The 24,874-nt window shown below is 40.4% G+C and overlaps 1 protein-coding gene across 11 annotated transcripts in view; it reads right to left on the reverse strand.

Moving 5' to 3' along the window:
• Positions 1–2,750: 2,750 nt before the first annotated feature.
• Positions 2,751–24,874, reverse strand: part of EXOC7 (exocyst complex component 7) — a 42,390-nt gene continuing 20,266 nt past the window's right edge. For 2 of the 11 annotated variants that reach the window (XM_073683938.1, XM_073683937.1), the window contains 15 exons: positions 24,031–24,123; positions 23,124–23,192; positions 22,830–22,975; positions 22,593–22,745; positions 20,765–20,863; positions 16,626–16,688; positions 15,517–15,583; positions 14,153–14,191; positions 6,811–6,876; positions 5,942–6,062; positions 5,210–5,305; positions 3,849–3,909; positions 3,722–3,763; positions 3,087–3,220; positions 2,751–2,975 (listed from right to left, as the gene is read on the reverse strand). In XM_073683938.1, coding sequence (XP_073540039.1) covers positions 2,870–2,975; positions 3,087–3,220; positions 3,722–3,763; positions 3,849–3,909; positions 5,210–5,305; positions 5,942–6,062; positions 6,811–6,876; positions 14,153–14,191; positions 15,517–15,583; positions 16,626–16,688; positions 20,765–20,863; positions 22,593–22,745; positions 22,830–22,975; positions 23,124–23,192; positions 24,031–24,123 — 1,355 coding nt within the window. In that variant the 3' untranslated portion in view covers positions 2,751–2,869. The remainder of the gene's footprint in view (positions 2,976–3,086; positions 3,221–3,721; positions 3,764–3,848; positions 3,910–5,209; positions 5,306–5,941; positions 6,063–6,810; positions 6,877–14,152; positions 14,192–15,516; positions 15,584–16,625; positions 16,689–20,764; positions 20,864–22,592; positions 22,746–22,829; positions 22,976–23,123; positions 23,193–24,030; positions 24,124–24,874) is intronic. The other 9 variants (XM_073683930.1, XM_073683929.1, XM_073683934.1 and 6 more) reach the window with 7 other exon arrangements.

Here is a 24,874-nt window from a genome sequence, read left to right on the forward strand (position 1 = left end):
TTCTTCTGTCACTCTCAGGATGTGGATCCCAGAATACGTGGGAATGCAATCCTCTGCTCACAACAGGATCCTGGCTCACACTGACATCACCAACCTTGATAGTACAAGCAACTGTTACAGGATTAGATGACTGTATCCGTATAGGATGCCCCTCTTGTAGTCCTGTGAAGGAAAGACAAGGAACTGGCCATAGGTCTAGTATGTTGGTTGGAAGCGCTGTCTTCTCCTTTGACTAGGTATTCCATACTGACAGAGCTTGATAAATTATAAAGTGGGTTGAGGAAAGGAAGATCCTAAACAATGGTTGTAGAGGAGAGCCCCAATTGGGGTGTACTACATAGCACTTGGGGAGGGATTGGATGATTCAACAGAGCTGAAGATCAATTCCATTGGATCAGGATTGCTGGCAGAAGATGGTGAGTGAAAAAGAAAATTTAGATAAGAAGCGTTCCCTATGAAAGGTTTGGATGGTTTCTTGAAGGGAGATCAAGCTGTGCTGGTGAAGAAAGATCCAAAGTAACTATGAAAAAAATACTATGTCACAAAAGGTTTTAATGTCTTAATGGAGAAAGACTATTCAGAGGATGAATAAAACGTTTGGAACAGTAAGGAGCCATAACTTGGAGCTTAGTCAGATATCGCAAAACTATGTGACAAGCATCTTTAAGAGAGCAGTCTGGGGACAACAAAAATAATTTTTTTGTTGTTGTCTGAAGAGTGCCTATTTCGCAGATCCATGTGTTTTGAGATGTGTCCAAACCAAGAGGCCTAAAAATGAAGGAGCCAGTCAACCCCACCAGAGAAAAACTGACAAGGGGCTCAGCTTCATGTTTGGAGTGGGCCAATTTGGGGTTGACAACATTGCACAGGGACTTGGCTTAAAGTCTGCTTTTGTGTCTGGATGAGCAGTCTTCCCTCATGGAGTAAAGAATTAAGAAACTCCAAAGGGAGTGGAATGAGCCAGGTTGTTGGAAGAAATGTATTCAGAGGAAGGCAAACTCTAGTCACTAGTAGGCTCAGTGATAAACGTGTCCAGAGGCAGTAGGGTCAAGGAAAAATGTGACAACCTGAAGCTCACATTAACTGTATAGCCATGTCAGTTATATCAACCAGTCAATGAGGGTAAATTGCATAACACAACTATACTGGTTTATGGAAGTGCAGAATATGACATTCTAAAGTTCTCAGCAACTGCTTAGCTATGGTTCACGGCAGATACAAGGTTTTGCTATCACTCCGCCTATTAATGGGGTTTATGTAGGTGCCATTGTGTAAGTCAATTACACCGTCTAGCAGAAGAGGACAATATGCATAACACAATCGCTCCTTCCGTGGAAGAGGGTTCTATGCACAGCAGTATTTATAGCACTGCCTGTCGAGCAAAAGTGGGTGAATTCCCTAGGTATGATGAAGATCCAGCCCAAAAGGATAAAGAGGACCACATGGGAAAAAGACAACAGGAGGTATAAACAAAAAGTCATAAAGAATACATTTGCAGTAGTAACCGGCTGCTAGAAATGGGCCCGTCCTTTAGAAAATAAAGGACCATGTTAAGAGATAATAGGAAGCGGTGGAAGGAGGAAAAAAGTGGAAAATCCAAGTAGTGTAATCCAAAACCTGAGTTAGCTTTAAAGGAGGACTGAGAGGCAAGGTTTAGGGAAGAAGAGCAGAACTGGAGGAAGCGTTCCCTAGGGTTTTTAAGAGAGTAATAGTCTTTGAAGAAGGATTCCTATGAAAAGGGGAAAGAGAAGCTGGAGAGCTGGGATGGGGATGGCAGAGTGGGTCAATAAGTTTGTATGGAGCCATGCTGTCACGCAAAATGTGGGAAAGACTTCGTGCAACACAAAGGGAAGAGGTTAAAAGTGCCCAGCCTCTAGGGAAAGGGGGGGGAGTGGAGATCTCCTAGACTGATCTAATATCACCCTGTCTCAGCTCTTCACCAATCGCCGCACGTAAACCTCGCCCTGTCTTTCCCTGGCGTTTGGCCCTGTCTAGGGAAGGGAGGGGGATGAGTGCTAGTCGATCCCCACTGACCACTAAATACAACAAGGTGTTAACAAACAAGGGAAGATAGCTTAGCTTTTAGTCAACTTCAGAGAGATGAACACCCGTCCTCATAGCTCCAGAGAGGATGAAGTAATGCACTTGCTCCGAGCCTTCACAAAGGGTAATGTGAGTATCGCCGGCACCACCCTCTAGCAGAGAGCAGGTATTTATACACCCAGGCCAGCCCAGGTTAATTAGCCAGAGGAACGTAACCACTGGGTCCTAGAGAGACAGCCTCTAAGAAGGTGTCTGCAATGCCAAACGTAGAGCTCTCCTGCAACCAACTGCAAAGCGACTGTCTGTCATTTCTGACACAACTGTGACACATGCTCACCTAATTCCATTTATACACCCTATCGCCCCAGAAAAAAACAGGGTCACTCCTTTATTGTCTTTACGCTATTGGACATCCCAGTTTCCGATCTAAAAGGAAGAATAATAAAAAAGATATACATGCTGAGGGGAATCTGCAAAAGCAGATCGATAAGCCACCTATTGAAACTGTTTAAAATTAATTAGTGTCCAGAGGAAGGGTATTTTTTTACTTAGTGACCAGCTCCTAGTGTCTGCCGCATAACTTCACAGTCCTCAGAGTTCCCCAATAACATGTGAGAATTTTATTTTAGTAAATTTCTTATTGTGTCACTATCAGGGGAGTGAGTGGGGTGCATTGTGCCTTATGAAAATATCTCACCTCAATTTCACACAAAAAATATACTATATACACCAGTATTAATGTTTATTATGTTCGATTTTCAGTTATATACAGTAGTTTGACACATATAAAATATTTATATATACAAGCTGGACCAAGAGGCATTCTTCATGCTGATGTGTCAAAGAGTCTCTCAATCATTTCACCAACATGTTCCACTGAATATTTTATGTATTTATCTGGGTTCTTAGTGAAATTGACACCCTTGCCGTACCTACAAGAGAAAAATTGAGTTCATTAGAGAGCATCATAAATGCCTAAAACCAGAGATTCAGAAGCTGGTATAATGAATGAGTTGGGGGGACAATTGTAGAATACAACTTACTTGTATAAGAATGCACTATACGCCTCCTGTACTATTTTCTTCTGAGACTGACGGATCCACTCACGCTGCTTTTTGTCTGGAATAGCCCATGACTTCTGGATCTTGCAGATTTCTTCCAGACCTTCGTTAAACCCCTAATTTTAAACAGGAAAAATAAAACATGCATATTGTTCGGAGGATTAGATTGTAATAAATCACATTCAATTTTATTAGAATATCACCATGTTTTTTTTTTTTTTTCACTTTCATTTTTTTATTCCCGCCATCCAACTCTCATAACTTTTAATATTTCTGACAATAGCCACAGGTCAAAATGTATAATCTAACTTGACAACTAAAAATAAGAACGTGGTTTGTGTCACAATAGTTCTAAAATCCACAACTTTTTAATTCTGCCTTTGATGGAGCCACGTTTGAAGGGTCTTTTTGCAGCACAAACTACACTTTTTAAATCTACCATTTTTGGGTATAAATTCTTAGAGATTCTTCAATTGCCTTTTGTTCTATTCTGTTGGGAGGGGTAAACAAGATTACCAAAAATCAGCAATTCTTACTGTGCCTATAGTAATCACATTGGCAAAATAATTAATGGCCAAATCCCTGCAAATCCAGAACCCAGAATCCCATTGACTTACTTTAAAACGTTCCTTTATCATCTGCCTCTCTTTGTCCTTCAACTGTGGCAAGAAAGAGAATATAGCGTAAGTAATTGCATCCAATTGTATTAAAACAAACAAATATTTTCAGATAATTGCAAGTCACCTTCGCTCCATGAAGCGGTGGCAGGTTCTTGTCATTGACATAGTCAATCACCTTGAGCCAGCTACAATAGAAAAAAAAACATTATTCTAGCCAATATAAGTGGCCTTTAGCAGATAACACAAGGTTACAGTAACTTTATGCTCTAATGCATCTAAAATTTGCAAATAGCCTGTTCTTTAAATATCTTAGAATTCTGTATATACAGCTCCCATGCAGACCTACTGTACATGTTTCTGTAGAAATAGAAAACTGATGTGATAAGTAAATTACTTCCATCTGGGCCTGCCGTCCGCAGATTGGAAAGAAGAAGTGGTAAAGAGAAAGGTGTAACACAAGATCGCAGGGTTAGACTACAAACCATGTTGTTTTGTAGCCTGTAACCAAAAAGATAAAGTGCACTGATTTGTACGGCAGCTGTATACACCAAATGAACAGACTCTTAATTAAGACTGGTCGCAAAGTTTCTACTATTACTTTTTCAATTTCTGCTAATACTTTTTTTTATGGATTATATTGAAATAAAGTGCAAAAATGCACATAGCTTTTAAGAAAATTCTAGGATTCAATGAACCATGTATATGATATAATGAACTTTCACACCACATAATAATTATAGCCACATAGCTACAATATAGAGAATTCAGTCTATAATGAAAAAACAGCAGGTAGTATGAATCGCAGCCTGTCTGTACAATTGTTGCCAGGTATATTATTTCCTTTAATATTTCAGTGTGGACCATCGAGCTTCCAGCTCTTTTTAGAGCCGTAGCTGCTGGAGTGAAGCTGGATCTTCAAAGTATATTTTTTATGATAGTCTGAAAAGTTACAGAGAATAATATACCTGGCAGCAATCGTTCTACCAGATTGCGATTCATGCTGCCCACAGGTTAGACAGCATGGCAGGTTCAAATTAAAGGGGTTGTTGGGCTTCTTGTGGCCATTCCGCCACATCGCTGTCTGCGTCCCCCTGGTTTCTTCTTCTGGCAGGGTATGTCATGTGGCAGCAGCAGCTAGTCAGTGACCCAGATCAGCTGTAGCCTTCACATTCTATGTGATGTCCAAGGAACAAACAAGATCTCTTCTGGTTTTTGAGGAAATGTGAAGGCTGCAAGCTGATTAATGGTGGCTGATTGCCTGAAGCAGTCAGATGAAATCCACCAACACAAGATGAAGCCAAGCAGATACTTCTCCATCATTCAATACCATCAGAAATTTATTCTGCAACAGGAGAACGGTTACTGCAAGTTCATCCTCAGCCCTATTCACTCATACAATTATTAAACATATGCTGCCAATATTTAGATCAAAGATTTCGTGGAGCAACGTATAACAAGAATATTTTTTTCTAAGGGGACATAAACCTTCGTTGGTAGATCTGGATCTGTTGTTCTATGTGTTCGCGATATAAACTGTCAGGATCCCTTTGGGTCACAGACACCAACTGCATGAGCTCTGATCTGTGAAAAAGAATCAACACATACTGTTAGACAAGGGCTAACCTAAAAATGACAACTAAAGTCAATAAAGTCCCAGGATATTGCCATCTTGTAACATTATTCTATATTCCCGACTTCTTTATTATTAGAAAAGACTAAATATATTATGTTTAACAATCTAAGCAAATTACAGATCATAAAAGGATGGTTGAACGGCTTTGTTCAGGACACTTGCAATTGTCTTAGTCAAAAAATGGTACAGTATATGGTGCCTCCATTTGATAGGATTAGTCTAATTGCAGCCATGATGCAGTCCATAAGAGTTATGTTCTCAAAATCCCTATGAACATTAGAATAAAACTGATGATATTGTCTGACCATCTGATTGTGAATTGGGTCTTTTTAAATCCTTCTCTAGAGACATGGATTGGGCATGTTGAATTACTAAGCCCAATCTTCTTTTTTTTTCTTGAAAGTCAAGCCATATGTACATTTAGTCAAATTGGGCATGCAAATTAAGGGAAAGTCAGAAAAAGATAGCTGTTGGCCAGTTGTTAGTGATCTCTCCCAACTTGAATCAGTTGGCAGATCCAGGCAGTGAACGTGGAGCACCTCCTTTTTCCAATCATAATGCTTTAGTGGACATTTCTTTCTTACTTTTCCAGTGACTTGAGGATATAGTTATAATTATTGTGCAGAAATATTGCCCCCAGAGCCAGGTCCTCATACATCTTCGATTTAGACAGAAGTTTTAACTGCAAGTTTCCAAGGACTTTACCTGGGAGAGAAGAATATAAAAAGCACAATTAGATTATTAGCCTGCCATTACAGAGACCAACATGGACAGCTTTTCATACAGCCACCCTTCCCTAAATCAACCAATGACACATGTCCTCATCTTCCTAGTAAACCATTAATGACTGGCAGCCGGGCCAGGTAAGTGTGAACTTCCTTGGCTGGCACTGAAATGCCGGCATCCTTGGCAACTCTTGTGATTACTAGACACCCACAATATACCAGTGTGGATGCCGAGCTAGGTCCAGAGGATTTATTTGCTCAACTCTACTAGTAACCTGTCACCAGGGCTGTGGAGTCGGTAAGCCAAACCTCCGACTCCTCAATTTCCATGACCCCAACACCGACTCCACGACTCCGACTCCCTCATACATGGCTCATGTTCAAGTGATAAATTTACTGTAGCACAGATTCATCTCAGCTAAAAGTCTAGATCCTTAGATCAGGAATAGGACAGACATTTATAGGACATTTCATAACTTTTCCAAATTGAATTACTATACCCAATTTATGATATATTTTAGGAGTTGGAGTCGGTCCATTTTACACTGATTCCGACTCCGACTCCACGACTCCACAGCCCAACCTATCACCCTAGAAAATTACATTTGCTGGATAGTTGTAGTACTAGATTATGTTAAGACGGCAGGGAAATATAGCCCCAGGAAGAAAAGACAACATACATTCTTTATGCCACCAAAAACAATGCCCAGAAAAGTTCCCGTACTTACATATATATGTGCTGAGAAGACGGAGGCTAAATTGAGAACTGTAGTTACTGGCAGCAGAGCTGGTCTCTACAACAGATTCAGAGAATAGTACATCATTATAATTATCAGATCTTAAATGATGATCAGAATGAGCAGATAATGACTCGTAAAATTATATGAACCATAATGTATAGGAAAAAACAATGGACGTGTGGTGAAATTAGAGACAAACTGGACACAGCAGATACTGCATTTACTAAATTACACTAAACTATAAGCTGACACTACATATTTATGCATAATAAATGGCACTACTATATAAGCAGCATGTCTAGTACTATTTTATGGAAAGGTGTATTACTGCGCATTGCTCTGCTATTTTGGGCAGATCCATAGACTTTGCAAGGAGCAGTAGTAGCAGTAGCAAGGAGCATGCATGACCAGATTCTCCAACTCCTCCCGGCCATGGTCTTGGAGTGACATTGCTGTAAACTAAAATAAATGTTCGGCAATATTCTGCGATTAAAGTCTTCAGATTCAGGCGCAAATGTAAGTTATAAACTGGAATACTCCTTTAAATATATTACTACACTGTGTTCCAAATTATTATGCAAATAATATTTTCTCAGATTTTCCCAAATTACCTATATGAATTGCAGTCATTGTAATTTTCCAGTCAAATAACTATTAGAGTACAATTGAAAGGTTTTTGTACAAACTGCCTATGATAACAGTATATTTTAAAAAAATAAAAAACTCAAACTGCACTCAAAATGCATGTTCCAAATTATTATGCACAGCAGAGTTTTCAACCTTTTCATTTTAATAAAGAACAAAAAAATGGTAATTTTTGAAATTATAAGCATTAGCAGGTTGTTAGAAACTGAAATCAAACAGTTTTCAACTCAAAACTTTATTCTAGGTGATGTTACATTTGCACATAGGACCCCTTGTTCGAAAGGAGCTTCTGAACTCTCTCGTCCATTGAATTTGTCAGGTTTTGGATGGTTTCTGCTTCAATTGTTTTGCATGAGGACAGAATACCCTCCCAGAGCTGTTGCTTAGATGTGAACTGCCTCCCGCCATCATAGACACTCCTTTTGATGATGCTCCAGAGGTTCTCAATGGGGTTGAGGTCAGGGAAGCATGGGTGCCACACCATAAGTTTGTCCCCTTTTATACCCACAGCAGCCAGAGATGCAGATGTGTTATGTGCAGCATGAGACGGGGCATTATCATGCATGAAATGATCTCGATGGTCCAGATGGATGGAGTGGAGGATGGCTGGTTGATGGACACCCCATGCAAACACGGCTACGACGCTAACAAGGAGGAGGTGAAGTAATGTTTTGGGCTGGAATCATGGGGAGAGAGATTGTCGGCCCTTTTAGGATCCCTGAAGGGGTAAAGATGAACTCCATAATGTATGCTGAGTTTCTCAAACAGCACTTCCTGCCATGGTTCAAGAAGAAGAACCGTGCATTCCGCAGCAAGATCATTTTCATGCATGATAATGCCCCATCTCATGCTGCACATAACACATCTGCATCTCTGGCTGCTATGGGCATAAAAGGGGACAAACTTATGGTGTGGCACCCGTGCTCCCCTGACCTCAACCCCATTGAGAACCTCGGGAGCATCATCAAAAGGAGTGTCTATGATGGCGGGAGGCAGTTCACATCTAAGCAACAGCTCTGGGAGGGTATTCTGTCCTCATGCAAAACAATTAAAGCAGAAACCATCCAAAACCTGACAAATTCAATGGACGAGAGAGTTCAGAAGCTCCTTTTGAACAAGGGGTCCTATGTGCAAATGTAACATCACCTAGAATAAAGTTTTGAGTTGAAAACTGTTTGATTTCAGTTTGTAATAACCTGCTAATGCTTATAATTTCAAAAATTACTATTTTTTTGTTCTTTATTAAAATGAAAAGGTTGAAAACTCTGCTGTGCATAATAATTTGGAACATGCATTTTGAGTGCAGTTTGAGTTATTTACTTTTTAAAAAAATATACTGTTATCATAGGCAGTTTGTACAAAAACCTTTCAATTGTACTCTAATAGTTATTTGACTGGAAAATTACAATGACTGCAATTCATATAGGTAATTTAGGAAAATCTGAGAAAATATTATTTGCATAATAATTTGGAACACAGTGTATGTGGCACTTCTCAGGTTTGCATTGTAAATTAGTAGAGGCCTACTTAAGTCTCAATGAAAGGAGAATGTGACTTTGGATAGAGAAATCAGATGATTTAATGCCGAGCAGCACATCCATTTCCCCCATGTAAACAATATCCTGCATCCGTTTCCTTCCTGTCCACTGGGCATACTATTTATCTGTAGCGTTCTCCAGGCGGGTCAGGTAATTAATAGGACAGCTGCCTAGGGTTGTCAGAAACATCACCGCTTCTCGATTTATATACTTTAATGACGTCGCCATGACAACCAGATTGACGTCTATTAAGAAGAGCTGTAGGAGCCCTATTCTTGGTGGATTTGTGCATATCTGGAGTGCTGACCTACACAACTCGACATACGAAGCAATATCCATTAGGAAATAAAACAATTACAAATGCTGGCATCATACAGGTTCCTCCCTGACCCAGATAAATGCTCAAAAATAGAAAGACTATATATAGAAGACTCGGATCACACATGGTGCCCTTGTGCTGTCTACGGAAACAAAGACAAATCAGAGCTGAATATGGTGGATAACATGGGCCATAAACTAGGTAAAAGCCTTCTACCAAATGATCTGGGATATAGATTTATTCTAATAAAATGCAGATTATTTCTAGAGCACACCAATGAGGCCCTGCAGTACTGAAGGGTCCAAAAAGGCTATAAATACGATAAGAAAAACAGACCCCCGACAATCATATTTTGCAAAATTATTACCGGTAGTAACATATATCTATAAAGTAAAAAGTAGTAGTAGATAATAATACCAAATTGCAGACACCGCCATTTTGTTGCTTATTTTCTGGTATATTTATGTGTAGACGTAACTAGGAAGCAAACACCTTTTTGCCACCTGGTATTACACCCATCTGGTAGCTCTGCACTTTGCACAGGCACAAAATGTTCTTGCCACTTGGTATGTAACCCTTTGATTACTTTGCACATATATGTGTATATATATTGCCACAACTATCATTTATTATTCTTTAGTGTTGTTTTGCCAGAGGATCCATATCTCCCATCAGGCATGAGTTGAGCACTTGGCACTTTACTGTAATTTTGCTCTGTACGGGATTATCATCCTCTTCATATAACACATTTTTGTATGCATTATGGATATAGTTTCATTTTGACGAGTGTGCCTTACCAAAATTACATCACTGTCAGCTTTTTCTACTCTTTCCCTGCAGTCACATACTCCTGGATTTTATCTCATTTTTATTGTATTGTGTTATCCAATCAAGTTTTGCTACTATTAATTTTGCAAAATATGATTGTCAAGGGTCTGTTTTTCTTATCGGATTTATATACAGTAGAGACCAAAAGTTTGGACACACCTTCTCATTTAAAGATTTTTCTGTATTTTCATGACTGTGAAAATTGTACATTCACCCTGAAGGTATCAAAACTATGAATTAACACATGTGGAATTATATACTTAACAAAAAAGTGTGAAACAACTGAAAATATGTCATATTCTAGGTTCTTCAAAGTAGCCACCTTTTGCTATGATGACTGCTTTGCACACTCTTGGCATTCTCTTGATGAGCTTCAAGAGGTAGTGACCAGAGATGGTTGTCACTTCACAGGTGTGCCCTGTCAGGTTTAATAAGTGGGATTTCTTGCCTTATAAATGGGGTTGGGACCATCAGTTGTGTTGTGCAGAAGTCTGGTGGATACACAGCTGATAGTCCTACTGAATAGACTGTTAGAATTTGTATTATGGCAAGAAAAAAGCAGCTAAGTAAAGAAAAACGAGTGGCCATCATTACTTTAAGAAATGAAGGTCAGTCAGTGCGAAAAATTGGGCAAACTTTGAAAGTGTCCCCAGGTGCAGTTGCAAAAACCATCAAGCGCTACAAAGAAACTGGCTCACATGAGGACCACCCTAGGAAAGGAAGACCAAGAGTCACCTCTGCTTCTGAGGATAAGTTTATCTGAGTCACCAGCCTCAGAAATCGCAGGTTAACAGCAGCTCAGATTAGAGACCAGGTCAATGCCACACAGAGTTCTAGCAGCAGACACAACTCTTCAACAACTGTTAAGAGGAGACTTTGTACAGCAGGCCTTCATGGTAAAATAGCTGCTAGGAAACCACTGCTAAGGACAGGCAACAAGCAGAAGAGACTTGTTTGGGCTAAAGAACACAAGGAATGGACATTAGACCAGTGGAAATCTGTGCTTTTGTCTGATGAGTCCAAATTTAAGATCTTTGGTTCCAACCACCGTTGTTTTTGTGCGACACCGAAAAGGTGAACGGCTGGACTCTACATGCCTGGTTCCCACCGTGAAGCATGGAGGAGGAGGTGTCATGGTGCTTTGCTGGTGACACTGTTGGGGTTTTATTCAAAATTGAAGGCATACTGAACCAGCATGGCTACCACGGCATCTTGCAGCGGCAAGCTATTCCATCCGGTTTGCGCTTAGTTGGACCATCATTTATTTTTCAACAGGACAATGACCCCAAACACTCCTCCAGGCTGTGTAAGGGATATTTGACCAAGGAGAGTGATGGGGTGCTACGCCAGATGACCTGGCCTCCACAGTCACCAGACCTGAACCCAATCGAGATGGTTTGGGGTGAGCTGGACCGCAGAGTGAAGGCAAAAGGCATCTCTGGGAACTCCTTCAAGATTGTTGGAAGACCATTTCCGGTGACTACCTCTTGAAGCTCATCAAGAGAATGCCAAGAGTGTGCAAAGCAGTCATCAAAGCAAAAGGTGGCTACTTTGAAGAACCTAGAATATAAGACATATTTTCAGTTGTTTCACACTTTTTTGTTAAGTATATAATTCCACATGTGTTAATTCATAGTTTTGATGCCTTCAGTGTGAATGTACAATTTTCAAAGTCATGAAAATACAGAAAAATCTTTAAATGAGAAGGTGTGTCCAAACTTTTGGTCTGTACTGTACTTCTAGAGCAAGTTGGGTGAATGAGTTGTAGATCAGCATGAATACACCAAGACTATTGAGATGCCCTGTTCCTTCCATGGTGGCATTTTCAGTCTGTGGCTTCCATTCTGTATCTGTTTCCCAGCTTAGGAAGAGAGAATCCAATGATCTTATGCTTGCGAGGGCAAAGCACTCTCTTCATGCTACCATCCCCCAATTATGTGATGGAGAGAAAGGCATCATATCCACAGGCTCATTCCCACTTACTTTGTTTGCCAATTTTGCCGTGTAATTGGAGAGTCAAGTGCAACCTGGGACCCCCACGGCTCCTCAGAAGCCTCAAGAGATATCTCAGAAGTACACAGGTACATATGGATTGGTTTTTGTCTGTGGTCATAGAGGCAGACTATGCCAGTGCTAAGTGGCCCAGCTCAGAACGACAGCATTGTCCTGCAACTAGCACAAGTGAGAGCTCAAAGCACAAAATATTTTACAGCTTCCATTGAGTTTATGGTAACGGATCAAAGAGTAACTGACCTTTATTTTTGTGACTGCATAAAATAATAGCCCCAGCAATTTTATAAATGTCTTAAATGCACTTCAGTATCTTTTTGAAAGGTTTATAAACCCATCATGCTGCCCAAATGCTGCCCCTTCCCTGTCACCCGCCGTACCAAAAATGCAAATTCTGTAGTTAGCTCTGTGCTGGCTGAGTATGGATACTTGATGTGCAAGCGGGACTACCTGCATGGTCAATGCTCCTGCCCATTTCATCACACCCTTGTGCCATTTCTAATCTTTACAGTGTCGTATCCTGCTCCATGCTCCAATCTCCAGATATTACAATCCATGCATCCGCTCTAATGTCTGGAGGCATGCCAAAGGGTGGCTGTGTCCTAGTTGGACTACAGGCAATGCCCGCTCCCGAGAGCAGCTCTTCTTCATGGAAAGTGAAGGAAGAATGCATGATGCAAGGAGTGATGGCAAACAGCACAGGAGTTAGATCTCTCCCCACCATCCTCATTCCTCAGTGATTCTGAAGAAGGAGAATAAGTTGTAACTGGGGGCTGAAAATGGTACTCCAAAAGGTTCTCATGATAAAAATTTTAGTTTTTTTACACTCTGTGCCACTCATAATGCTCATTGCAGGGCATTTTTATTTTATTTTTTTTTCTGTAGGTGAACTTTACACTTAAGAGAATCTTTCACCAGGTTTTTGCCATCTAATCTAGATGGAGATCTAGGTGTAGGGACCCTGATTCCAGCAATATATCACTTACTGGGTTGCTTGCTGTAGTTTTGCATTTCTTTATCAGCGGTAGATCGTCACTAGAGGACAAGTAAACCGGCTGCCATGTAGTCCTCCATATTCAAGAGCTTTGTATAACCCCACCCCCACCACTGATTGGCAGCTTTCTGCCTATGCACAGTGTACACAGAAAGCTGCTGATCAGCAGTTGGCACGGAGTAATACACACTTCATGAATATAGAGGACTACATGGCAGCCGGTTTACTAGTCCTCTAGGGAGAAAAATCCCAGTTTTATCAGCAGGAGATTATCAAATCTACTCCAAGTAGCCCAGTATGTGACATATCGCTAGAATCAGAGTTTCTGTCTCTACATTATGCTGCTGTAAGATTAGATAGCAAAAACCTGGTGATAGATTCCCTTTAGAAATTCATATGCACCGAGTTTCCCCTTGTGGGCCTGGTGGCAGCAGGTAGCCAGTCATAATATGTGCAGTGTGAAAGGAAGCAGAGGATTTAGGGCTTTTGAGGGTACATAAATCAATGTATTTTTGTCAGCTGTCTCATGCTGCACTTTTGTCTATATTCAAGTTTTGTAAAATATATTACCTGGCATTTTTTGCCTAAACCAGATTCATCAGCAAGATGTGCACCCTGTAAGTAATTCTGCTCAGTTGGTTTAAACAATAAACTAGTATGAGAGTGACAACAAATTAAGTTTCACCATGGGTCCCTATGATTTTGGTGTACACCCTGGTTAACATCCACACAAGCATGAAATTAATGATTTGATGCCTTGACAATTAGTTTGAATGCTAAATATATTCTGGACCTCATTTCAAGGATATGCTCCTCAACTAAAAGACGCGAATACATAAGAACATATGACCCTAACCTGACACAGAAACGCTATGACCACGTATATGGACTGCTCACGGACTGGTTGGAATGGAATAGTCATGCAATGGGAAATAAGACGTTATGGGCATTGACAAGTATGAGCATGGGAGCCCCTAGAAGTCTTGCACTGCTTACCTCTGGGATCGATAGGAATATTGTAAGTGTCCCCAAGAACTATTGGCAAGGGAGGGAGAGGAAGAGAGGAAAAAGAAGCAAGAAGGAGAGAGGGGCCAAAGAACAACAGGAGGGAACAGAATATCAGTTTAGTGCACTAAAAGGAGAAGATTAAACCACTAAGTAAAAATGAAAAAATGACAGATGAGGAATTTATCAATTTGAAGAAAATGAGAAATTCTTAAAGTAATGAATGTGTAAAGGGTCATATGAGCAACTAAAAAGATGTCAAAATGGAAGCAACTGTAGACATCTAAATTATAAGGAATATAGAAAAAGAAAATAGGTTAAGAGTTTATGGGCAGATTATGTGAAGCACAAAGGCACAGAGATAGAGGCAGAATGATTAGATAGATAGATAGATAGATAGATAGATAGATAGATAGATAGATAGATATGCATAAACAAGGCATATTTAAAATGTACCCATCACCTGCACACAGTGTAAATAGGCATACTAAAGCGGACCATGCACATTAGGTTACTGTGGGTTGCACCTGGGAACTATCAGGAATGGGGGCCTCCTGATTGTAGTAAGTAGGTCCTTAGATGGGACCTAGACAACAGATATCGGAGTGAGAAGGATAAAGCTGTTGAATACCAAAATGCCTGACCCTTTGGTTCTCAGGGAAGATAATCCACAGCCAAAGGTGTCTGGTTGTAGTTTATTCCATTATCCTCACTCAATACACATGCATGCTCAGATAGGAAGAATAGCTGCATGCCAATAGATATCTAAAGTGTATGGCAAGCTTAGAGGAGCTGTTTCAGCTTTATTGTTCAGGAGTGCTGCGCTCCCCAGTACTTTCTGATGCTGCAAGCAGATGCAGCAGCACAGGAGCGCACTGGCACTGAAGCTGATCAGGATCAGAAGCTAATGGTGAGCTCCGGCGACCTGGCCAGATTCAGAGCAGTGAATGCAAGGTCTATAGATAACAGCATGTAAGCACTGCGCTTAGCAAAATTAAGACGCACTCTGTTCTTGAGAATGGAGTGGATTTTTAATAACAAGTAAATTGCGTGTTTTTACAAGCACTGTGATATTGTACCTATTTTATATAATGGAAATAACCATTTAGGAATACAATAAAAAATATAGGCATTATTAAGGCATAAGGTATTGTGTATGCCACTGATGTGCACATTTTACATGCAAAATATACAGAAATTAAAAAAAACAAGGGGTAAAGTGGGGTCACCTGAGAAAAATAAGACAAAATATGTTTTATCACCAGGGCAGGGAAGTTGGGAAAAACATTTTTGATTGATATGAAGGTACTTGTAGACAGTCATGGATGTGGCCCCAAGACATTGAACTCGGTTACCTTGTGATGCCAGCATGGCCCCTGCAGTCTCCTGAAACTCTAGTAGCTGTTGTAGGAAAAGAATGGCCTGGATGGAAAACAGAATTCTTAAAAGCTTGAACATTTGTAAAAATAACACAAGTGTTTACGCATGTATGACTAATGGGCGAATGATCTCCCCCTTAACAATATCTACTAGATATTCCAACCTAAGAACCAGCCTTTGAAAAGTGGCACAGAAAATTTGGCCCCTCCAAATACACTGCCACCACCATTCATTTAGTTTTCTTTTCCCTTCCACAGAAGCAAAGTAAAAGACTTTGAATTGAAAATAGTTAGAGATTTTGATGCTACAATGCAATACGTATTCTGTATTTTACTAAATTATAATTCAGAGCTGCATTCACAATTCTGCTGGTTCATACTGGAAGCACACAATCCTTACAGTATAGTCGCCCTCCTGTAAGGTTATGTTCTCTGTTTTGGGAGAGTTAATTTTTCCTTTACAAATTACTTTATAATGCCCTAGTTAAATACAATACCTGCAAATTAGTGATGAGTGCAAGTGCTTGTTACTTGAGTTTGCCTAGGGTACTTGGGTTATGCACTGACTATTGTGGGTGCTCAAGTGACATGTTAGAGTCTCCGCGGCCGCATGTTTCGAGGTTGTTAGACAACCACAAAACATGCGGGGATTGCCTGACGAGAACGGGCAATCCCCGCATGTTTTGTGGCTAACAGCCGCGAAACATGCGACCACGGGGACTCAAACATGTCATTCGAGACAAACTCAAGTAACGAGCACTTTGGCTCATCATCACTGCACAAACATTATCCCAACAGAGAATACTGACAAATTGGATTTCGGGGGCCTGCAGAATTTTGAATGTAGCCAAGTACTAAAATATCTAACAGATGATTAGTGCAATACAAGTCCCCCATATGTAGATTTCATCTATCTCTCTCTCTCTCTCTCTATTATATATAGAGAGTGCTTCAGTTTATGGGAGGGTGTCCTAAAAATTTTTGCATGATTAATACCTTTAAAATTACAAGGCTTCTGCCTACATTAGTTAAAAAAACAATAGTCTCTGTTCATACTGAACACGGACACAACAGCCAATACTCACATTGCTAGTAAGTTCATGCACGGTGCCATCTTTAGACATACTGGTTTCCTTATCAGGATCATTCTAAAAAATATTAAAAGAGTGTTATTAGTTCCTAACCCATAAGCTAATAAACTTAACTACTGGTTAAACACATTTAAGCATCTTTTTTAGCAAAACTCATGGACCCGTTTCATAGAAAACCAGCTAGGGGTTATCCAAGACTTCAATAAACGGAATTGCTGCTTTTTCTGAAGCCTTCATGTGACTAGCATGTATGAATGGCACGTGACCACCCAGGCCTGCGATCGTTGGAGGAATGTAAGCAAGACTGGTGGGAAACCATTAGAACTGAAGTGCTTGGGTAATCATCAGAGGAGTAACCTTTAACCTTTGTTTGAGACAGCAAATTTAGATTGGGGCCTAGGAATAATGCCATAGTACAAGTTTGTGTTAAAAAAGAAACTTGAAAATTGGTCAGGTTCACTAGCTGTATCCTGGATGAATATTCTCTTCCTATAGCACAAAGAAGAATTTTTCTTTCAATGGAAGGTCGTAGTCCATTGCCAGACATGCCTGATCTTTATCAGATATTTGTTAAAAGTCAGTAAATCCCCATGCACATGAGTTTGATCCTGCTAAAAATAGTTAGTTCCACTGCTTTGTTTTTTATCTAAAATGTATGACCTGCTTTAATCTATGACTAATGTTAGTTCTGAAAAACTGTTAATAAGGGTTTATTCCTCTTTCTGTGTCTTAACAAACGTTTTTAATATTTTTGGCCTTGCAGCTAGGATGACTATACACATAGACAAAGTGTGGTTCCTTTAATGGTTAATAAAGAACTTTAATTTTCAGTGGGGTTTTGTTTGGTTGTGTTTCACTGTGACCTCCTATAGTTTCTATATGTACACCTTTTTGGTTTTCTTTACTGTAGGTATGCAGTTTCTCATGAATAACATTCATGGTCTCATACTGGCCATGGTCTCCTGACCTGAACCCAACAGCCTCATAGACATAGATGAGGCTATTTAGTTTGGATCAGGAGACCCACGGTAGGTCTGTAATTGGACTATGAAGGTCTACTCATTCAACTGGCCTTAAATTCTCTTGCATTGTGAGAACACTTGTTCCCAATCATTGCCTGTATAAACAAGCTGACAAAGCTAATGAAGGAGCAAAAATTATTGTTAATTGGCTAACTGGATCATTTACGCCAATATGAAAATCGTCCAGTAAACAGTGGATGTGCTGGCAACAACATGCATTATGTTAATATTGGGACAGGACAATTGTATTAATGATTGTACTGTCCTCATAAGGTTTGTGTCAGTCCAAGTGAACACGCCATTAAAAGGTGCGTTTTATCTTCTTTGCCAAAAGTGCACCGCTCCCCAGTCTCTCAGATTCCAGTTTCTTGGCGGCAGTGTACCACTGCTGGACTGACAGTTTAGACCAATGACATTATTGAGCCACTGTGCCCTCCCGATGATGCAAGCAAAACCAACTTTGTCACTGCAGCTGGCTGCGTTTTGGATCTAAGGCTATGTGCCCACGTAGCAGATTTGATGCAGAGTGTTTTTGCCTCTCTCTGGCAGAAAAAACCGCATGCAGATTTACATGCGTTTTTTCTGCCAGAGAGAAGCGTTTTTTCAGCGTTTTTTCAAGCAGTTTTCCAAGATATTTTGAGCATCACTTGGAAAAGTGCTTGACAAGTTGGTCACACTATATAAATCCATGCAACCGGCATGGATTTATAATGTGTGAACAACTGATGCTTTAAATGCAGCATCTATAGTTAAAAAAAAGAGAATTAAAACATTAAAAAAAACAAAAAAAACTGTATACTCACCTCTCCGGCGGCCCACGGTCTGCTCTCCGGTCTGCACCAGTCTGCTCCCGGCCGCGTCCTCTCTCTTCGTAGTCCCGCAGTGTACTGTCAGGACCTGCGGTGACGTCATTTAATCAGCTGATGGTCACGCGATCATCACCTGACCACCGACGTCAGCGGTCGCGTGACCATCAGCTGACTAAATGACGTCACCGCAGGTCCTGACAGTACACTGCGGGACGCCAAGGAGAGAGGACGTGGCCAGGAGCAGACCGAGGGCCGCCGGAGAGGTGAATATACAGGTTTTGTTTATTTTTAACTTTTTTATTTCTTTTTTTCATCGCGTGGTAGCCGGGATGAAGAGGAGTTGTAGTCTCCTCTTCATCCCGGGTACCACACGAACAGCGATTACGCTGCAAATTTGCGGCCATTGAATTTAATTGAAACGCAGCAAATGCACATATACCTGCGGGTTTGCTGCGTTTCAATGTTCCTCATTGGCCGCGAATTTGCAGTGTAATCGCGGTAGAAATGGTCATGCTGCGTTTTGCAACGCAATGCGAATTCGGCGCGCTAATTAGCGCATCATGTGCACGGCACATCCGAATTCACATTGCTTTGCATGGCAGACTGTTTTACAAGCGTTTTCGCAGCCATAAAAACGCCGCAAAAACGCTACAAAAACGCTACGTGGGCACATGGCCTAATAGTGTGGTCCCGCAATCCTCGCCAGTTTCTGAGCAGCATTTACAAGCTTTATTGGAAACAGCTTGTAAAAACTGCACATGTTCAACTGATAGATTAGTTACCGGCCACCGAAGCAAACATCGAGCAGTAAACAAAAGTTAAAAATTACTCCATTCTTGAGACCGTAGAGAATTTCTAACTCCTTCACGACATATGACTTACATTTACGTCATATGTTGTGCCCCTGACTTTAATGCGGGCTCCAACACTGAGCCCGCATCTTTCCTCACACAGGACAGCTGAATAAATCAGTCATCATGGGCCTTTAACAGCCGCGGGTGTAGCAGTGATCCACCCGCGGCTGTTAACCAGTTAAATCCCGCCTTCAATCTTTGACAGCGGGATTTAACAGACGCCAATCGGAAACGCATCAGTCCGGCCGCCCATCAGCGCCCCTGTCACATGATCGCGGGGAGTCGTTGGGTTGTCCTAACAGATGACCACCGTGCCTATCATTACAATAATCCTGTGATAGCTGGCTCATGGTTCATAGGAGATTGTGATTTCTGCTATACATAGTAATGCTTCATGCACAGCACAGGCAATCAGACGATCGCAGCTTCAAGTCTAAGAAAGCTATTAAATAAAAGTAAAACATGGAAAAAAAAGGTTTTTAAATATATGGAAAAGAAAAAAAAAAAAAACACACGAAAGTTCAAATCCCCATTGAAAATAAAACAATAAAAAAAATTCAAAAATACAGATATTTGGTACTGTTGCGCTCATAAATGTCTGATGTATCAAAGTATAAAATAAATTAATCCGATCGGTAAACAGCATAACGAGAAAAAAAACTCAAAATACCAGAACCATGGTTTTTTTGGCAGCCACAACATTGCAATAGAATGCAGTAAGAGGCGATCAAAACATCGTATCTACCCCAAAATGGTACAAATAAAAATGTCAGCTCAGGGCGAAAATAATAAGCCCACACCCAGCCCCAGATCCCTAAAAGTGGAAATGCAATGGGTCTTGGAAAACGGCGACAAACACAAAAAATTTTTTCATACACATTTCAGATTTTTTTTCACCACTTAAATAAAAGATAAACTGTACATGGTTGGTATCTGTGTGCTCATACTGACCTGGGGAGTCATATTGCCAGCTCAGTTTTACCATATAGTGAACATGATAAATAAAAAATAAAAAAATTGTGGAATTGCACTTTTTTTTGCAATGTCATCTCACTTGGAATTTTTTTTAACCCTTTTCAGTACACTATATGGTAAAATCAATGGTGTCATTCAAAACTACAACTTGTCCAGCAAAAAACAAGCCCTCATATGGCTATATTGATGGAAATATAAAAAAAGTTATGGCTCTTGGAAGAAAGGGAGGAAAAAACGAAAATGAAAAAACAGAAAATGGCCCGGGGGGTAAAGAGGTTAGTAATACAGTAAGTTAACTGCTAGTTAATTAAACAGTTGCTCGTCTTTACAAGCACTTTGCAATTTTTGTCACGAAAGAACATGGGAATAACCCTTCAAACTGTGCTGATCCATTTTCATAGTCAATCGACACTTGTTTATGGGCTAAAATCACTTTGTGTAAATGGATCTATACAGATAAAATCACAAGTTACCTTTATACTGTCTGCAAAATCCTCTAGTGCTTTGGCTCCAGTGGTCTCTATAGAAGTTATAAGGTTTGGTAGCTTATTCTTGGTGCTGGCAGCAGTACCCTACACATGGACCAGAAATAAATAAGAATTTAGATATTTTTTCACATTACGGAAGTTGTTCACTACTCAGACAACCCCTTCTCAAATATAACAGCTCCCCTTGTAAAATAAAATACCCTATACTCACATCCCATATTGGCCATTCTCCCGAGGCTCACATGACATGGATATGCCAAATAAGCCCTGCAGGCAATCAGTGACCGCAAAGGCTGCGTGCCCACTATGCGTTTTTCAAGCGTTTTTGATGCAGAATTTCCGCAGCATAAACGCTTGAAAAACGGTTGGTAATACGCGCTCCATGATCCCCAATGATAATCCGCATGTTCTGTGCACATGCTGCGGAATTTTCCTTGCGGAAAAATCCGCGGCATGTCCATTATTTGTGCGTTTCCGAATGCGGATGATTTGAGGTCACAATGCATTTGAAAAATGCAAGTCAAATCCGCATGTAATTAACGCAAAATAACCCTTGTTCATAAAAGATCATCTTTAATAATCATAACAAGACACATACAACATGAAGAAGGTGCCCATAAAAAAGTGACTTAGTGCAGGTAGTTATATGGAAATTGGCCCTAAGCGATCCCCACCCCCACACTTCCACCAGAGGCGATAAATAAGATTTTTTGCCACTAGGTGTACAATATCTTAGTGTGAGGTCTAAACCCTAAATGCATAAATCACTTATTTAAAAACAGCAGGAAAAAATACAGTTGGGGGATACATATCCGATACTAATAAATCCTACTAGTCTTTTCCCCCAAACCAAAGATACAGATCAACATGACAGGGATGTAGCCCACAAGATAAGTTCAGACACTATTCATACATCCTACTTCAAATGCATTAGCCCTGTGGTTCCCATTTGATGCATTTGAAGTAGGATGTATGAATAGTGTCTGAACTTATCTTGTGGGCTACATCCCTGTCATGTTGATCTGTATCTTTGGTTTGGGGGAAAAGACTAGTAGGATTTATTAGTATCGGATATGTATCCCCCAACTGTATTTTTTCCTGCTGTTTTTAAATAAGTGATTTATGCATTTAGGGTTTAGACCTCACACTAAGATATTGTACACCTAGTGGCAAAAAATCTTATTTATCGCCTCTGGTGGAAGTGTGGGGGTGGGGATCGCTTAGGGCCAATTTCCATATAACTACCTGCACTAAGTCACTTTTTTATGGGCACCTTCTTCATGTTGTATGTGTCTTGTTATGATTATTAAAGATTATCTTTTATGAACAAGGGTTATTTTGCGTTAATTGTTAGACTATTTCCCTTTTCTTTTCAAATCAAGAATGTGTGATCTGATCAAATCCGCATGTAAAAACGCTGCAAAAACGCGTCAATAACGCGTGTAAAATTCGCAAGCGCTTTTACTGCCAAGAACATGCAGAAACGCTGCGGAAATTTTCTGCTTCAATTCTACATCGTGGGCACATAGCCTAATGGGCTGCAATTCTCTTACCTCCCCTGGATATCCGAGGTTCGTCCAAAGGATGTGAGAGTACAGTAGCTCAATAGTGGCTGCTGATTGCTTTGCCACATGAGCTCTGTAGCCAATGTCAAACGACCATGGGGAGGTGCAGACCCAACAACAGTGAAACGGCGCCATTACGGCAAGTACTGGCTATTTTTATTTTACAAGGGGGAATATGGTATTTAAGAAGGAGTAGTTTGAGTAAGGGACAACCAATTAAGAAACCAAAAGATAAATCACTTACTTACCTGAAGAACTTTGTCAAACTCAGGCTTGGCAAGTTTGAGGTGCCTTAATATAGGGAAGATACTCAATACAGAGGTGAAATCATGCCTGGAATTGGCTTTCTTGGCAGCCAACACAATATTTTCCCCTTCCAGAATAAGATTATCCAGCGTCTCCTAAATATAGAAATGTATGTAGACAATAAGTATATGTGGAATTGCTTGAAAATTGCTGAACACCTCATAGTGCTGATGACTGACCTGAATGAGCGAATCAAAGGTTTTCTTCTGATGGTGCTCAGGAATAATATCTATAAGAAGTTGGTACTCGCTCTGTGCCAGTCGCACAAATGCACTGATACAGTAAATGTAAGTATCGGTCTCAAGATCCAGCACATCTTCCTTCCCTGGAACATTAAAGAAAAAGTCAACTATAATTCTAGAAAGTGCTTGGGATTTACTGTATATAAAATGTGTGAAGCCATCAACCAGCAAAGTGAACCTCATTCTAAGAGTTAAGAGGAAAACCCATCACCACCGGGAACCAGTACTCACCTAAGGGTGTACCGTGTTTCTCGCCCACGGCATCTCCGTGGTATCTGCTACGCGAGTCTTGTTCATGACCTAATCAGCATTTAGGAGGAGGCAGGGGAAGAGCGTTATGCTTTACTTCACACAGAAGCCTGTGCCCCACAGAGTGGTTGTCCGGTGTCCGAAATGGGAAAAGGTCCAGAGTAGGGAATGATCTAAAAAGGCTCCTTATGCAAACCCACAAACCAAGGGCAATCAAAAGGACATAAAGGCTACAGCCCTCTATACTGGCCATATGCTAACTACAAGAGATAAGTCATCAGAATGACAAATTACGTAATCCATGAAGGGATATAATCCATCAATAGATGAATACGGCACATTATAGTAGTAAAGGAAATGGTATATTTCAGAAGGATGTAGCCTGTGATTACAGAGGACCCATCTGTCTGAGGTTTGTTTTAATAAGAGCTTACATTCCCCATATATCAAGAACGCTGGAACATCTTTCTTAGAACTCTGCATTCCTCTGTTATGCTTAATGGCAATGAATGAGTATATTATCTAATCGGCAATACTATTCTCCTTGTCAATAGAGTATATCCCTAGATCCTCTCATACAGTCCAATTAGTGACGACCATGCCAGACTCTATAGGGATATGCTAGATTGACAATGAGACGAATAGTACCAGATGTCAATTTATTTTCACATTTCCAGAAGGAATAACAAAGGGATAGAACCATGTACAATTTTAAGAAGCCCTTATGGAGCATGTAAGTGTTTACTGAAACAGATGAGTCAGAAGAGTCCACTTGAAAAGCCCCACCTAAAAGAAGCAGTTCTGGTTCCTGCCATCAGCAAGAAGGTTTAGATACAACCAAGAATTGTATGCAAGACTGTAATCATCTGCAAAAGACATGTGCATTTACCTTCAAGGATGCTGAGGCTGGACCCTCCCTTTTTCCCATCAAGCCCGTGCTGGGAGTACTGTTTGAGAAGATTCTGAGCCTTTCGGATAGTGCCTGTCACCAAAAGGAGAGCAGGAAGAAGAGAAGAGCAACAAGGGAGGAAAAGTCTTGGAGAATGAGCAGGAAGATATTCAATCACCAAAATACAGATGAAAGATCACCGGAGGGAATTAGGAAGAGACATCTGCTATGTGAGTTACAGTCATTTTACAATAGCATTAGAGGAACATTTCACAGCCACCACACTGCATAGCATGCTGGAAAATCTGCTGGCAAGACCATCTAGACTTTACTTTCAAACTTGTATTGTTAAAAATTACAGACTGAGGTCCCCCTTAGGCTATACGTGCACACGGACTCATACATACACACATCCATTTTACAAATGGACCCGTGTGACTAGTCCGTGAGACTCAGAGCAAGCCCTATTTTCATCCATTAAAGTCTATGCAAACGTGTTAAAAAGGATGAAAGACAGAAGACATTCATAGTACTTCAGTATAAGGTTAAAAAGATTGCCAGATTCAGAAAAACATGGCAGCTTTTTGTCAGAAACAGTGCCATGCCTGTGTACAGCATGTTCCTTCACTCATTTACCCATTGACTGATGTGGTCCTACTTTGTAAAATAAAGGAGCCATGTTTTCATATACCTGGACAGTTTTTTTATGGATTATTCCCAAAATAAAAGGTGGGTAATCTCTGGGGATATTACCATTTGGATCCCCAGAAAACCCTCTACACAGCTCTCTTTGGTAGTCCCATAGATAATGAATGGAGCACAGTATGAGCATGTGCCAGTGAAT

Source organism: Phyllobates terribilis, unplaced genomic scaffold, assembly GCF_046119375.1.
Source record: "Phyllobates terribilis strain yellow unplaced genomic scaffold, ASM4611937v1 Scaffold_5__5_contigs__length_657084704, whole genome shotgun sequence".
Classification (NCBI taxonomy): Eukaryota; Metazoa; Chordata; class Amphibia; order Anura; family Dendrobatidae; genus Phyllobates; species Phyllobates terribilis.